The 15,323-nt window shown below is 54.9% G+C and overlaps 1 protein-coding gene across 3 annotated transcripts in view; it reads left to right on the top strand.

Annotated features, from left to right (window-relative positions):
• MAP2K3 (mitogen-activated protein kinase kinase 3) overlaps positions 1-15,323 on the top strand; it is a 33,907-nt gene that overhangs the window by 2,367 nt on the left and 16,217 nt on the right. The window contains exon 1 of one of the 3 annotated variants that reach the window (XM_040592205.1): positions 11,489-11,847. The exons of the other annotated variants lie outside the window; for them this stretch is intronic. Coding sequence (XP_040448139.1) covers positions 11,832-11,847 — 16 coding nt within the window. The 5' untranslated portion in view covers positions 11,489-11,831. Of the gene's footprint in view, positions 1-11,488; positions 11,848-15,323 lie in introns of those variants that run through there. 3 annotated transcript variants of the gene reach the window in all.

The raw sequence follows: 15,323 nt of genomic DNA, 5'->3' as shown, positions 1-15,323 counted from the left end.
GGAAGGAGTTGCATGCAAAGCTCCCGAGTTGCTCCTGTGTCCTCCTTGCAGAGCTTTCCAAGGGACACAGCCTCTCGCTGCAGATTGCAACACAGGGCATGATTTTGCAGTGAAGCCTGCAGCTTTTTTGGCAAAGTGGATGCTGTGAAGGGAGCGGTCTTGTGTCTGAGAGGTTGAAGCAGGAGAGGATGATGTCCCAGGGAGTTTGCAGCCTTTGGGTGTATGCAGAAACATGGTGGAAGGTGCCGGGTCTGCGTTAGACTGTGCCCACAAATCCAGGCTGCTGCCTTTCTCCTGCAGCTGGAGGCAGATTTTCTGCCTGCGTGTGCAGCCCGTGTGAAGAGCTGTGGCTGTTGGCTGCAACTGGGGAAGCCCCTCGTGGAGGGACAGACAGGAGGCACGTGTCTCCCAAAATGGGGGAGTTAGCTGGAGAAAGCAGCTGTGCAGCTGCAGGGAGGGAAGGGGCACAGATGGGGTCTGGAGGCAGCAGACCTCCTTGGCCTCCCCCGGGCTCACCCAGTGCTGATGCCCAAGTGATTCAAAAGCAAATTGTTGTCTTCAGGGAAGAGATCTTCCTCCAGGAAGATGGGTGCTCTTGGGAGAGCCAGGCTGTGTTTCTGGGGAGGCTCAGAAAAATCAGTGGTGAGACATGCCAGAACCTGGGGATGAACTGGTACTTGTTCTGGTGGCGTGTCTATTCTGGGTAAGTAAATAAGCGGTGGGGACGCGTCCCTCCTGTGCCCTGGCTGTGCCCTCCGCTGGAGCTCTCCACCGTTATGCAATTCAGTTGTCTGTGAATCCTGTACTGTCTCGGGTGCCATTCGCGCTTCTCCTGCCGCCACCCCCCTAAAAAAAAAGGCAGTTCTGCTGAAAATACACATGGGGCTGTGACCTGCAGAAGCAGGGCTTTGGCTTCGGGCTGCTGTCTCATCCGGGCAGAGCAGCCACCAGCCTGGTGTGCCCTGGGTGTGCGTGAGCGGGGGGCTGGCAGGGGTAGGAGCTCTGATCCCCCGGAGCCAGGTTTTTATTTTAAGTTGAAGCATCACAGAGCTTGCATCCAATTAATTATAACAGTCAGAGAGAGCACAGCACTTTGCCCTCCTCCCTGTGCTGCTTTCTGCTAGCGTAACAGTGGGCGCCTGGAAAATACCATGTTGGACATAATAATATTTAGCCGTGCTTCAGCAATCCGTTTCTCTCCGTGGAAGGATGCTCCCCTGCTTTGTTTCAGTGGATAATGCTTCTCCCTGAAGGCAGCTGCTTTTATTTTCCAGCTCCGGGCTGCGGTCCAGGGTTGAGCTGGAGTTTGCTTTGCCCCCGTTGTTTGCAAAGGTGGTCGATGCTGGGGGAAACTCCTATGGGCTTTGTAGAGCTTCCCTTTGGGGGCCTGGGAATGGGTGCGGGTTTCTGGTCCCGGTGATTTTGTGACCCAAGAAGCTGCTGCCACGGATGTGGGGCTCTGTGGGTTTTTGGGTGGAAGATGGTTTTCACTGGTGTGAATAAGGCACTGCCTGGGCAGGCTGTGCGCTGCGGATGGAGCTGGGAGAGGAACTTGCGTTGGCTGGGGAGGTGATTTTACCAAAAAAAAGTTTGGGGTTTCACTGGCATGACTCAGGACTGCTTGTGGGTACGTATGGAGCCAGATCTACCCACCGCCTCTTTTGCTGACAGAACTCTGTAGCACAGGTCAAGTGTTAGCTAGGGATTTTAAGTCAGGGAGAGGGCAGAGAGGATTTTTTATGGTGGAAACAAAGTTTCCAGTTCTTTCTTTTAACCTGGGAGATACCCCATCTCCCCACAGCCCCTTATCTGTGTGGGGATGATGCTGCACTGATTTTGTGGCAGCGTTGTGAGTTTAAAAGTTCATTGCCCCAAGGAATACTGTAATTACCGTGCAGGACTGCAGCTGTCTCAGATACCACAGTGTAGTGTCTTGTGGCCCCAACTGGCCTCAGTTTGTGGTGGGTCCAGGTCTGTGCTCCCTGTTCTGGAGCTGGGACAGGGCTCCCTGCCTGGACCTTTCTCTTGCAGCCGCTTCTCTGACCAGCGAAAGGCTGGAGCAGAGCTGCTGCCTGTGCGGGATGCAGGGGGTTATGGTGTGGCTGAAGGGAAGGGCAGGATTTGAGGGTCTCGTGGTCCCAGCGGGTAGGGAAAGGAGGGAATCGCTGCCTAATGCTGGGGGAGGTTCTGGACCTGCACTGGGATGAAGGCAGTGGGGAGGTGGACACTCTCTGGCATCCTTCCCCTCACTAATCCTGTGCTGCGTTGTCCATGTGACTTAATTAATCCACAGGCATAATATCACGGGGCTTCTTTGCACACTGTCTGCTCTGTTGGCCTGCTGGAAGAGAGGATGGATAGCGCTTTGGAAGAGCACATCCCTTTTGAGCCCTGGAGGCTGGTGGGCTCTTCTGTGTGGCATGGTTGCCCTTGTGTGCTGCTAGATCTAACGCAGGGGGAAATGAGGAATGGCTTGAGCCTGGGGCTTTAAGGTTAGAAGGGACAGCTGTGAGCATCGTGCTCAGCTGGAGGTCAGGAGGTTGCTTCCAGGAATTACTACAGCCAGTCCAAAGGCTTTTGGGCAAATTAAGCCAGATTGTGTAAAAAGACACCCGATCTTGCTTTTAAACATCCAGTGCTGGAGTTTGGTTTCTTTGAAATGTGAGTGTTGTGACCTCGGGGAGCTGTGTGGTGCTGTGGGATGTCTGCCCTGGCCCTGGAAGCAACGTGGGGAGGGAAGGAGCAGCGTGAGGGTGATGGCCTGCCTGTTGCCTCTTTCTCTGGGTGCTGGCAGGGTGCAGGAGGGGCTGGGGAGGGTCCGATGCCCACCGGGCTGCCACAGCCTCCATCCCCCTGCCTGTGCCGTGCTCTGGGAGCATCACTGCTGAGCTAGGTCTGTCCCATGCTCTAAGCCTTAATTTCATTATTTCAAGTGAGATGTCTGTGTTTTTCCTTTTTTTTTTTTAAATAAAAAAATTTCCGTTAAAAACATAACTTGAGTGGAAGAGGAGGCAGGATGAGGAGGAGACAAAACTTACCAGAAGCTGTTTGTAGAGCATCCACCCTTCCTCACCCCACACCACCACCAAAGAAAAATCTAGTTTTGGAAAGGAAGAAACCTCTAGAGTGCTCGATACAAGTAATTTCCCATCAGAGGCTGCTAACCTTAGCTGTGGTTTGGCACTGGCATCGGCCAAAGGGCTTGTGTCGAATGAACCTCTCTGATGATGACAGTGGTGCTTGGACCCTCTCCTCCCTGGGAGCTGCCCTTTGGGCACCGAGTGCCGCTTGGCACAGAGTGTTTGTGCTCTGCTGCCTAGATAGCACCTGTCTTATCTTTTAGGAAAATTAAAATCAGCTTTTAACGATTGGATTTTGATCCCATAAAGGTCTCGGAGATTTCTAATGAGGAATGTATAAAACCCCGCAGCAGGGATGGGGTTCTGCCGGCATCTCTTTGGCAGTGCCAAGAGCCACGTCCTTCCTTACCGTGTGTTGGTGGGACTGCGGTGCTGGGCAGAGGGACAGGAGGGGAGGAAGCTTGTCTGCAGGGCTTGGCAGGTGACAGTCATGTGTCTGACAGATCATAAACACACAGGGCTGGTTACGTGGACAGGCTGGGGGTGGTTTAGGGGAGGATGACGAGGTTATCTAGGGAGTGTCAGCTTGTCTGGGCTTGCAGGCCAGCGAGATACTGCGTTGTGGTGCGTGTGTGTAAATTCCCTCCTAGTCTGAATCTGGCAGGGTCGGCTGGTGAAGCAGCTTGCGTGTGCTGCAGGAGCTGGCTGCGGTGGGTCAGGTGCCATGGCCCTGGCTGTCTTTACTGGTGCAATTTAACAGCAGCCCTTAGAGCTGGCAGCATCCTGCTGCAGCTTGCTGGAGGGCATTTGCCATAGCTGGAGCAGAGGTCCTCTCCTGCTGCGTGCATCTCTCCCTGCAGGAGACTGTTCCCTATTAAAGGTAGCAAAGGGCCAATATGCTGCATGGTGGAGGTGTTTTTTGCTGTAGGATGGAGATCTTGGTTTACTTGGTGGCAGAGTGGAAAGTTGAGGCTTGCGAGGGAGGCGATGGAGCAGCAGAGCGTGCAGCTCCGAGGACAGTCCCTCTGAATCAGTCCGGAACGTGCGCCCTGCGGCTGGGCACGGCTGAAGGGGGTGTGTTGTCCTGAAGACGTGAGGATGCCTTCGCAACTCGTCACTAAAAATGACGTGGCTCTTTTTCTGAAAGCCAGATGTGCTCAGCATCATGGCTTTTTAAGAAAGCTGCTCTGCATAGTTAAAAATCCCCTGCCACTGCCGACCGCTTGGTTTCTCTGCTGACACGCTGCCAAGTTGCACCTCAGCCAAGGATGAAATGATCTCGTGCTAATATGTTGCTTTGGCTGCTCTTTGTCATCTTCCAAGCACTTTTAAAAGGTGCTTGGGGGTAGGTGACAGGCCCAGCCCCATGTGCCTGTTGTAAACCCCCGCGTCTGCACCCAGAAAACCCCTGCCAGCACAGGGCAGGGCAGTGCAAGACATCTTGCTGTGTGTGCACGTGTGCTCAGCTGGCTTTCGAGGTTTCCCTGGTCTCCCCACAGCTAGAATCATCCACCCTGTGCCGAATCTGAACCCAGCTCACCCACGATGCTCCTTGTCAGCTGCCATCCCCTTGGGCAAGAGCTCAGTGGTCAGAAAAAAAAGGATGCAACTGTGCAGAAAGGAGGATGCGAGTGCCGGGGGGTGGGAGGCGGGTGATGATGCTGCTGGGGGACCAGCATGGACCTGTACCAGCCTCCGTGCTGTGCTCCGTCTGTCTCTCTTGGCAGCACCCATTTTCCTTAAGGCTGGAAGCACCTGCCTGTTGCCAAAAAAAGGAGGATGCGGTGGGTGTGTTAGATCTGCTGCTTGTACAACCCCCTGTGTTCACTCTTCATTAGGATCTGCAGCCTGCTTCCCCCAGGTTTTTAGTTGATCCCTGCGATTGCTTGGCTCTGAGCATCGATGCCTCCACCAGCAGTGAGGACCAGGTGCTGGAGGATGGCTGGCACCGGCCGGGGCTGGGGTTGTCCTCTGAGCACAGGGTCCCTGCAGGGCTGTGCTGTGGCTGTGCTGCCTCTTGTGCTCTGCAGGTGCTGCTCGCTTGCCCAAGAGAAGCTTTTTGCAGGTATTAATTACACCTGCCCCTGCCTGGTTTCTTGAAGGATGCCTGGGTGGTGAAAGTGGAGGCTGGAGGAGGTGCCTCTAGAAACTACCAGGCAGAAATTGTGAGTGAATTTTAATTGAAACTCTTATCAGCTCTGTGTGTGCTTTGCTCAGGTGCTAGAAAACAACTTGGCTTTTCCTCCAGCATCTCTCCCGTTCGTGTGATTTCTTTGTGTACATTCCAGGTTGCTGCAAGAGTTTACCCTTAATTTTGGACCCACAAAGAATTTCACGTTCGGTAATTGCAGATTTCCCCATGGGGTTTTACAGTTGCAGCTCAGCGAGGGAAACTGCTTGTAACCATCTCGGGGAAGAGAGCCAGCGTGTGTTTCCCTTTATCTCAAACAGGTTTGACATTTCACATGTCTCTTTCCGGCTCCTCTCCTTGCCGTTTCATGTGCTGCCCTGCAGAGCACTGCTCCTTTCCCCAAAATGCTGATGTGAGGCTCACTCTTCAGGGGTAGAGGGGGTTGTAAAAAATGCATTACTTCTTATTTAAATGGAAACGGTTCTTAGAAGCCCTGAGCGTGCCCTACGAGAAGCTGCAGGCTGAACTGCACTGAGTCACAGCCTGCAAGCTCTTGAACTGGGACGTGAGCCAGATGCATTGGGACTGGCCCGTCTGCAGACACCTCTGGCTTCCTGGGATGGAGTGACAGCTCTTTAATCCGGCTTTACCAGGAAAAGCCTGCAGTGCTCACTTCCCCTGAACATTGCAAAATTGCAGTGCAATAGGTGGACTTGAGAGAGGTAGGCGAGGAGTGAAGAAAGGGGGTGGGGAAAAAGCCCACCCAAAGGGACCAGTGGAGTGAGGTTGTGCCCTTCTTACTGGTGGCTGTGTGGGACCACGGTGGTGAGCTGCGGGCACGTTGCCTGTGGAGCCTCTGCCTTTCGCAGGCATGAATCAAAGCTGCCCTGTGGGTACTGGACAAATCTGCCACAAAATAGGTGTTTTCCCCATGCAGAGCTGGTGCAGCCTCAGATAAGAGCTCACAGGGAGGAGGGGGCGGTGCAGGGTGGTACTGGACAGCGGGGCTTTCAGCGTGCTGGTGGTCCAGCCTATAATGGGGGGTGCAGATTTCTGAGCTTTGCAGCAGGGAGTTTGGAGGAACAAAGGAGAAATGTTTGCAGGTGATTTCTGCAAAACGTGGAGCTTAGCAAGTACGTTGTGCTCTTTTACTTATCTGTCTTTATAAGGTGTGTATGTGTATATCTATATATCTTTAACTTCCTAAACCAGTGAGCAGCAGGAGCTGATCTCATGGACCAGCTGGATGTGGGACTCGTTCTGGGAATGTGGATGTAGCCTGTCCTCTGGGGCAGAGGAGCAGCGGCGGGAGGGCAGGAGGGGTGCAGCGTTGCTCAGAGGGGTGGCGTGGCTAATGCCAGGAAAGGGGGCTGCGGGTCCGGCTTGCTGCCCTGAGCCCTCCTGGGGCTCTCAGGAGCCAGTTCTCCCCTGGCTACATCAGCCCTTACTCCCAGCCCTGTTGCAAGCAGGTTATGGGGACCAAACGGGTCACCTGCCACCTCTCTTGACTTGGGAGCATCATTAGCGGTTAAGACTGATGCTTTTCAGCTGGGTGCTGAGGTTTGAGTGTGGCAACAGGCTTTTTGTGGAGATAGGGCTGAGTGCTGGCCTGAGGGGAACTGGACAGTCTCTGTATACCCTGGCTGCTCTCAGCCTGTGGTTTTTCTTTGCCTCATCCGAGCTTTGGGAAACATCCTGGTTCCCCCTTCACCTTGTGATGGGGGTGGATTTCTCTCTCGGAAAACCTCAGTGGACAAACCGTGGACTTGAACTGGCTGTGTCTGCTTTGCGCCAGCTCTCTGGCACGATAAGCCCTTTGCATTTGTGTCTTTTGCTGGTTCCCTGGAGTGGGGAGGGGAGAGGGTGAGAGGCAGGGAAGAGGGGTGGCACTGAAGATACACCAAAAAGAGCAAAGAATGGGTGTGGGACAGCAGGAGCCGTAGGACGGTGTACCACAGTGCTTGCCTGCTTCTTTCTTTGAGCTGCTGGAGGGGCACTGAGCTTTGGAAGAAATGATTGAAGGCTTACCCCGCTCCTCCACCCTGGAGATGCAATGCCAGGTCGCTGCTGGAGATCAGAGGTTTTCTTCTGAAGGTGCACAGGCTTTGGCTGCCCAAGCTGTGATGGCATTGCTGGGACATCCCAGGAGAGGGAAAGCACTCCAGGTCCTGGAGGGTAACGTCACTGCGAGCCATCTGAGCCAGCTGCCTGCCCTGTTCCCCAGCGCAGATGCTGGTTTCAGGAAAGTCCTGCCTGAAGCCTCTGGGCCAGGGAAGCACCTGGGTTGGTCTCTTGTTTCTGCCCCTCTCCCAGAGCAGGTGGCTGTGGACATCGAGGCCTTCCTTGGATTTCCCCCCTACCCTGCTCCATAAATTTCATTTTCAGAGCAGGTGCCTGTGGTCTTATATCGTTTGCAGAGATGAAATCATTCTATCCCTGCCCAAAATAAATTGGAGGGACCGTGGTAGAAAGCTAATATTTTTTATTTAAGGCATTGCATTAGAAGCAGAGGGGGAATACTTTGCTCTCTTGCTGAGTTTACAGAGTTTTGGGGGCACCTGGAAGTACTTGAATTGTGCCAATTTGGATAGAAAAAGTGTGTTGACTCTGGAGTTGAGTTACAGCTGACAAAAAGTCAAATGACTCTTTTCCTATCCCGCTACCTGACCTCGTGCCTCCTGTCAAGCTGATCTATTCCAAAAAGAGTTTGAGTTTTCTCTCCCATCAGGAAACTGTCAACAGCCGGTCACATCAATTCCAAACAGATGTTTTTTCATGGCTTCACCTATGGGATGAGAAATCAAAGGGAGGAACGTTGCTGTGGGGAGGGCTGGGTACCCCTGCCAGGGAGATAGGTACAAGTGACAGTGCCTCTGCCTCTTCCTTTTTCTCTGAGTTTGTTTTTTTTATGTTAGCATGCTCTCTGCTTTTCTCTAAGCACTGTCCCCTTTGCCTTCTGCTGACAAGTAAGGTGTTGGGGCTGGGATTGCTTCCAGATCTTTGTCTCATGGCTGCACGCCAGTGTCTCCAGCCCGTGCTGGTCCCACGAGATGGCTGGTGGCCAAAGGTTTCACACTGGCCGTGCACCCTGCAGGCTGGCCAGGCTCGTGTGCTGCCCAGCTTCGTGGTTCCTGATGAGCTGTGGGTTGCGTTAATTGCCCATCCCAAGCATTATCCCACCCCCTCACCCCAGCCTACCCTTGGTGGGTCCACGTTGGCATTGTGCAGATGAGCTTTGAGGAGGTACAGCCTCTCGCTGCTGCTTTTTGGGGGAGAAAATCCAGTTGGAGCAATGGATGCGAAGGAGGAGCGTGCAGCCCTGTGGCACCGCTCCCAGCGAGCGCTCTGCCCGCCCCGCGGCGCCTGCTCCGAAGAGGTGCCTCTCTGCCCGTAACCACCTTTGCACCAGGGTTTTGCACAAGCTGCGGTGCAAAGCAGCACAACTCTTGGCATGTACGTAGCTTGTCCTATAACGGCATAGCGCAAATACCAGCTAGCTGGCGCTTTTCAGCTTCGTAAAGCAAGCCTGGTCTCTGCTTACATGTGGTTGCTCGGAGGGGAGCCTGCGTGCTCCATCGTCGCAGGGCTGGATAGCAAGCTGCCACCTGGGAACAAAACACAAAATCAAACGTTTTTTCCAGCCCTCGGGGTTATGCAGGTAACCTAAAAATACAACTGGAATGTAACTGGGCGGTGACATCCTCCTGGAGCTGCTGGCAGAGCCGGCCGTGCGGTGTTATCTGGCTGGTGCACGGAGGCCGGGTGTGGGTGGGAGCCCCGGAGGTGGCAGCGGGGACATCGGCCTCCCAGATCCCTCGCTGGGTACCAGGAGTTTGCACCCTTCTCTCTTGCATCAGTCTCCCTCCCGCCCAGCCCTGGTGGCACCGTTGGGGTGACATCCTGCACCGCTGGAGATGAGCCCTGCGCAGTATTGGTGGTTGATCGTCCCCAAGCGCCATCCGAGGGGATGAGAAGGATGACCCTGTTCCCTTTCCGATTGGATTTGTTCAAAGGCTTTGTTTAAAAAACAGAGCTGCAGCAGAGTTTCCAGGCTGCATGTTCTCAGGCACGTGGGGCTCTCCCGTGGGATGTGCACCTCGTGGAAAGGCAAGTGCATCCCGGGCTTGGGGCAGCCTTGACCAGGGAAGCTGCTGCAATTCCCGGCCGGGTGCTGAGGTGCAGTGGGCATCAGGCAGCGTGGTGCTGGGACAGCATGGCCAGCTGGGGCACGGGCTTTTCTCTGCTCAGAGGGGAAGGGGTATCCCGTGAAAGTCACCCCCTCCCCTTGGTTAGGCAGCAGCTCTTCTTTCAGGGCAAGTGAAGCCATTAATTTTTTTCTAACTCTCCAACACACGCCTATAAAATAACTCCTGGCCGACCCTAAATGGGACGTTCCCCTTTTTCCACTCACGGCAAAGCGGCTCTTCCCCAGTCCCCCCGGCTGCGCTGGGCACCCAGCCTTAACCAAAGCGCCCTCGGGAGATGCTGCCTGTTGGCAGGGGAGGGGTGGGGAGAGGGACCCCCGCATCGGTAGGGCACCGCTTGAGCTCACTGCTGTGCTCTTCCACGTATTCAAGCCAGCCCACCCCACCGGCAGGAGGCTGTGGGGAGAGGTGGGAGCCATCCTTGTCCCTGGCCCCCGGTGTACCTGCACCTGCAGCAAGTGCCTTGGCTTTGCCCCTGTTTCCCTCCCCTGTCGCAGGGTGACGTCCCGGCACTGAGGCGTGGGGAGGTTTTCTTAACTCCGGTGCAACACCCGATGCCTTGTGTTCCTTCGGGATTACCTGTAGCGTGTAAAAGCCTGATGATTAGTGGCAAACGGTGTGCGTCTTTCAAGGCCAGACAATTTCTACTGCATCGGCAAACTTTAGAAAGAGCTGCCAACAGTGAGACTTGAAAGGATGCTTGGGTTGGGTTGGTTTTTTCTTTTTTTGTTTGTTTGTTTTATTTTTTAAGATGCTCTTTGAGATGTTGGGAAGCTCTGCTTTATACCGCCCTTGGTCCCCAGGCACTGAAACCCAACAGGACTGATTCAAAGGAAATCGTGTTTCCCATCCCACCTGCTGGGTGCGGGACTTTCTGCTCCAAAGCAGCGCTGACTTTCTGGCTGTCTGTAAAGATCCTTGGAGCATCATATGTCTGGGTCAGGGAATTAGCCATCAAGCCAGAGAGTTAATGACAGGAGGACAATGCAGCATCGTTCTCTCCAGGAGTGCCGGGGACACGTGCTGGTCGCTCTTGGTGCCATCCGTGATAGCAGCTCCTGCGTCAGCATCCTTTATGTGCTGATGATCTGTGCCTGAAACTATACCCTGGGAATGGAAATGTGCCTGAGAAAATATCTTCCGCAGTCCTTCTGGGGCTTATATAAACACTATTTAAAATTAGTCACTCATTATGTTGGTATGTGCATTTACCTTGACCTCTGACTTTTCTGCCTGCAAATGTGTATGGCCCAGCACAGCCTTCAACTTGGGGAATAGCTCAGGAGCAAACTGGAGGCATATTTTCTATAATTAGTTTAAGGTAAAGAAGCTGGCACGGTATCTCCCCTCTAGGCTGACAGGGAAATCAAAAACAAAGCTGCAGCCTGTCAAAGCTGAGGCTGGCTTTGATCAGGAATGTCATGCTGGCTTCTGCCGGGCCGGTTTGGAGGGACAGGGGAAGAGCAGCAACACTTTGCCGTAGCTTTTCTTGCATGTGTTTGCAGAGAAATTAATGCTAGGGTTTTTTCCACGCCTTCACCTCTCTCCCTTGCTATTTACCAGCCACGTCCATGCAGCGATTTATATTTTGCCACCAGAGATGCCGTCTCGGTTGTCACCCTGGAATAGCTGCTAAGCTCTGTGCCGGTATTGTCATGGAACAATATTTCTACTATTTGTTGTGGTAATAGTTGTTAGTGGCAAAGCAATTAGCGTGTCACCTGCAGCACCAAGAAGCGTGTGACCTCTTTCTATCCTGGCACCCCCTCTGTGCCCGAGCCCGTGAGCGTGGGCTTGTCTCTGCACTGGCCAGCTGATGCTGGGTGCTGGCAGGACCCCGCGCCAGGCTCGCTCCGGTGGGGTGCCTGGGGAAGGGGGGTGGAGGAGGCAGGAGTGGGCTCAGCCTCTCTGCCTGCAGGCTGGCTTTGGATGGTTTAATTTGTCGGAAGAAAACGCGTCCCACCGGGATGCACTGTAGCAGCCCAGTGCCTCAATGGCTCCCGGCGCTGGAGCTGGCTCCCCCCCAGTTTCCTGTTGACGTCACCTGCTATTTCGCTGCTGCAGTTTTTACAACTGTTGAGCTTTCAAGGGTAATCAGAGCTGAGACCGGCCAACCTCGGCAGCTGCCGATGAGGGAACACGGCACTACCTTCCCTCTCCCCCCCTGCTCGCCTTCGTCGCTGCTCCCAGTCTCACGGACCCCCGGGAGCTGGGGCCACTGGGCGAGCAGAGCTGCGTGAAGCTGGCAAGCGCTTTGGGCCATGCATTCCCACTGAAAATAATCACTGGGGCTTGCAAGAAGAGCTGTGTGCTGGATCCTGCAGGATTTTTTTTTTTTCCCCTCCCTCTTCCAGTCCGCCCCCATCCCTCTCTTCTGCCAGGCGTGCCGGCGCTGTTCTTCATTTCTGGGAAACCATGGACAAGAAGCAAGGTAGATGTTGCAATTTCCAAAACACGTGGTGGGGTGGGGGAGAGCAAAGGGCTGGTTTTGGTGCTAAAAGGGGCTGTGTAACTTTTTTGGGTCAATCCATGCGGTTTTACTTCTTCTTGCTTGTGCTGGGGGTCATATTTGCAGCTGGGGATCTATTTTTAAACCTGGAAACTGGCATGTTTTATGTGGGGTTGAGATACTGGCATCTTAATTGTAACAAAAAAACCAAACAAAACTAGCGTGGCTAAAGGAAAATATTTGGTAAAGCTAGCTCCTGGCTCCGGTTTTGGTTGCATTCCTGGGATGCAGGGTTTTCCAGCAGCTCTTGCATGGTCGTCCCCTGCTAAAAAGCCTGTTGCATTAGGAAGGCGGGTGCCCACGGCAGGCAGGAGCTCTGATTCAGTGCAGACAGGTTGGTTTGGGGCTGCAAGGGGCTTTTTCTGCAGCGTGTTTTTTTCCTCCTCCTCGCTCGCTTTTTTTTTTTGCAGAAGTGATGAGCACGGGGCGGCAGTGACCCGCAGGAGCCCCTCTCTGCAGCGGGACCTCAGCGGGCTGATGAGTGATGGCTCTCGGCAGGTTGAGAGCCCTTTTTCCACTTCCACAGATAGCTTTTTCCACTCTCAGCAGTGGAAAATAGCACAAAGTGTGCCTGTGAGGAGCTGGCTCTCATGACCAAAGCAACCAAATTCCCCTCTCTGCTTTGCAACCTGCCTCTAATTTATTTCCCCCCTCCCCCTTGATGCTTTTTTGTTCCAGCGCTGTTGCAGCAGGGCTGGGATCCACCCTCCAGCCTTCTGCCCCATCCATGGCATTAGACTCTCCTCACATCGAGGAGAAGTGGGATGCATCCGAAACATTTTCCCCAGCCCTAACGAAGCGGTGCGGCTCTCGGAGCAGCCTCCTGTGCCGCAGCTGCCCCCGGGACTTCACCTGGAGCTGGAACCAGAGCCCTGGGGAGGCAGCGGAGAGGTTTAATTTCAAAGGTCGGCTCAGGCAAAGTTTTATTTACAGTTCTTTAGATTGTCCTGTTCGTTTCTCTCCACCCACGCCAGCAGAGTGGGAAGGATACACCTCCCGGGGAGAGGTGCAGCTCTATAGGACTGAAGTTGGTGGCGGCAGGACAAGGATTCGGTGTTGAATTAAGCAGTTCCAGGAAATGTCTGTGGCAGTTCTTAGCTGGTGGAGGTTATAGCATGAGAAAAAAAAAAAAAATCTAGCTTTTTTTTTTTTTTTATTTAGGAGGAAATGGTTCCTTTCTTAGCATAAAGGATGCAGTTACGTGCCTGTGGCGTCACGTGGGTTACAATCTTGTCCTCACCAGGAACTTCTGTCAGCTAATTTTCCCCTGCCCGGGTGCAAGGCGCTGTGCCATGTGTCCCCGCAGCTGGCAGCCCCTTCTGCTGCCCAGGGTGCCACAGCGGCAGTGCCCAGCCGTCCTGCCCGCTCGGGGCTGGCAGGGGTAACCGGGATGTGACCCCACATTGCCTTGTCCCGCTGCTGCCTTTTTGCCCCCCACGGAGGGATCTCCCGAGGGCAGCTGTGTTGCTCTGTGCTTGCAGGCACACCTCCCGCAAGAGCCCAGTGCCCTGGGACGCTGGAGTATTTCCAGGTGACATAAACTATGCTTCGTGTTCCAGCAATTCTTCCTGCACTGGCCCTACCGGGATCCCAAATGTGGGAGAGATGGTGCTGAGTCCCAGGCGTGCAGCAGGGACAGTGCCCAGGCCTGCGCTGGGAAGGAGCTGAGAGCAGCTGCCTGCGGGGGCTGTAGGCGAGCGCTGCCCCCCCCCGAGTGCCCCCGGGCTTAAATTGCAAGGTCTTGTCATGCCCATCCCACTGCCTCTCTACCCCCCCCCCCCCCTTTTTTTTTTTCTCCCCTGCCCCCAGTCCTTCCTCCAGCCTCATTCACCCTGAAACTGCCTGGGCTTTCCCCGGGGGGGCTGTAGAGGCTTGGCAACAAGGTCACCCCCCCGGGGGGTGATGCATCTGGCTCTGGGGCTTGCAGCAGGCAGCCCCGCAGCCCCGGGGTGCTTGGGGGGCAATTGCTGGGCTGTGCAATAATGGGGGGCTCTGCTGGGCCCCCAGTTCCTGCACCGGGGCTCTGCGTGCCTTGAGCAGGCTGTGCAGAGCTTCAGGGCAGGGCTGCTCATCATCTTTTCTTTTTTCATTTTTCTTTATTTCTTTTTCCTTTTTTATATTTTTTCTTTATTTTCCTTTGTAAAATTTTTTTTCTTCCCCCCCGGCTGTGCTCAGGAGGCTGGGGTGCCCGCCCGCTCCTCCCCGCAGCAAGCAGCAGGAGCTGGGGCCAGCCTGTGGGCTGCTGGAAAGCTCGTGGCAAATTTGGGGAGAGCTGGAACAGCGAATCTGATCTCTGCCTCAGCTCCCCCGGCTGCAGGGCAGCGTCGTGGGTGATTTTATTCCTGCAGGCGTGGGCTGAGCTGAGTTTTCCACTGATGTAGGTGGCCCACCCGGAGCCTGGGAGTGGTGGCAGAATACTGCCGGTTTAATCAGTGCTTTTTCATGTTGGAGGTGGGAAATGCTTTTTGGGGCTCGGCAAGACGGGGTGGGAAGGGGCTGGTCGCTGACCCTGGTGGTACAATGTTGGGAAGTTCAAAGGCAGCAGTTTGGGGGTACAGGGAGGTGGGCTGGCGTGTAGGACCCCTGCTGTAGCAGCGTTGGTGGGGGATGGCCAATGCGTAGAGGTGTTAAATGACTCCTGTACGGCGCAGGGGGCTTTCACTGGGACCCTCCCCGATGCTGCCCCGCTAACCCAAGCTTGCCAGCCCCCTCGCCTGCTCCTTGGGCTCCACTGAACAAGGTGCCCCATTGATTCCTGACCCCAGGCTGGGTGCTGCCGGCTCCCTGTGGCCTCGCTCCTGCAGCCAGGGCTGAGGAAGGGCGGCCGCCAGCCTGCGGGACGCCTGGCTCCAGCAGCCTGCGGACCCCGCTCCTGCTGCGTGAGTCACCCCGGCACAGAAGGCGCTTTGTGTCGGCTGTGCGGAGTTACTATGGCAATTGGGGAGAGGGAGAGCAAACAGATGAAGCAAAATACCAGCTGGAATGGGATGGGGGGCATTTCAGGGCTTGGTGTAGAGGTCTGGCTGATAGCTGCCCGTGGGGGCTGCATGCAAACCACTGTGTTTCAGAGCAGGTCATGGGGGAAAAATGCTCGGTGCGAGGCTCCTGGTCAGCAGCGAGCTACATCCATCCCCTGGGATGGGATGGAATGGAATGTGTGCTCACAGTGAGCTCCCCAACCTGCCTGGATGCAGAAGGACTCTGGGGACCCCGGTTTTTAGGTTTTGTGGTCAGCCTCCCACGCTGAGCAGCGAGACGCTGTGTGAGGGGAGGGGAGGCAGTTCTGAACCCATGGATGGCACCTTTTCTTTGGCTCCATTTGGCATTTGCTCTCGTTGTTGCCTAACCAGGTGTTTTGCAGTGCCGTCAGTGGGCATGCTGGGCTATCGATAGTCCCC

This window comes from Falco naumanni, chromosome 4 (genome assembly GCF_017639655.2).
Source record: "Falco naumanni isolate bFalNau1 chromosome 4, bFalNau1.pat, whole genome shotgun sequence".
NCBI lineage: Eukaryota > Metazoa > Chordata > Aves > Falconiformes > Falconidae > Falco > Falco naumanni.
Note: the sequence above shows the minus strand (reverse complement) of the source record. Positions and strands in the feature narration are given on the sequence as shown.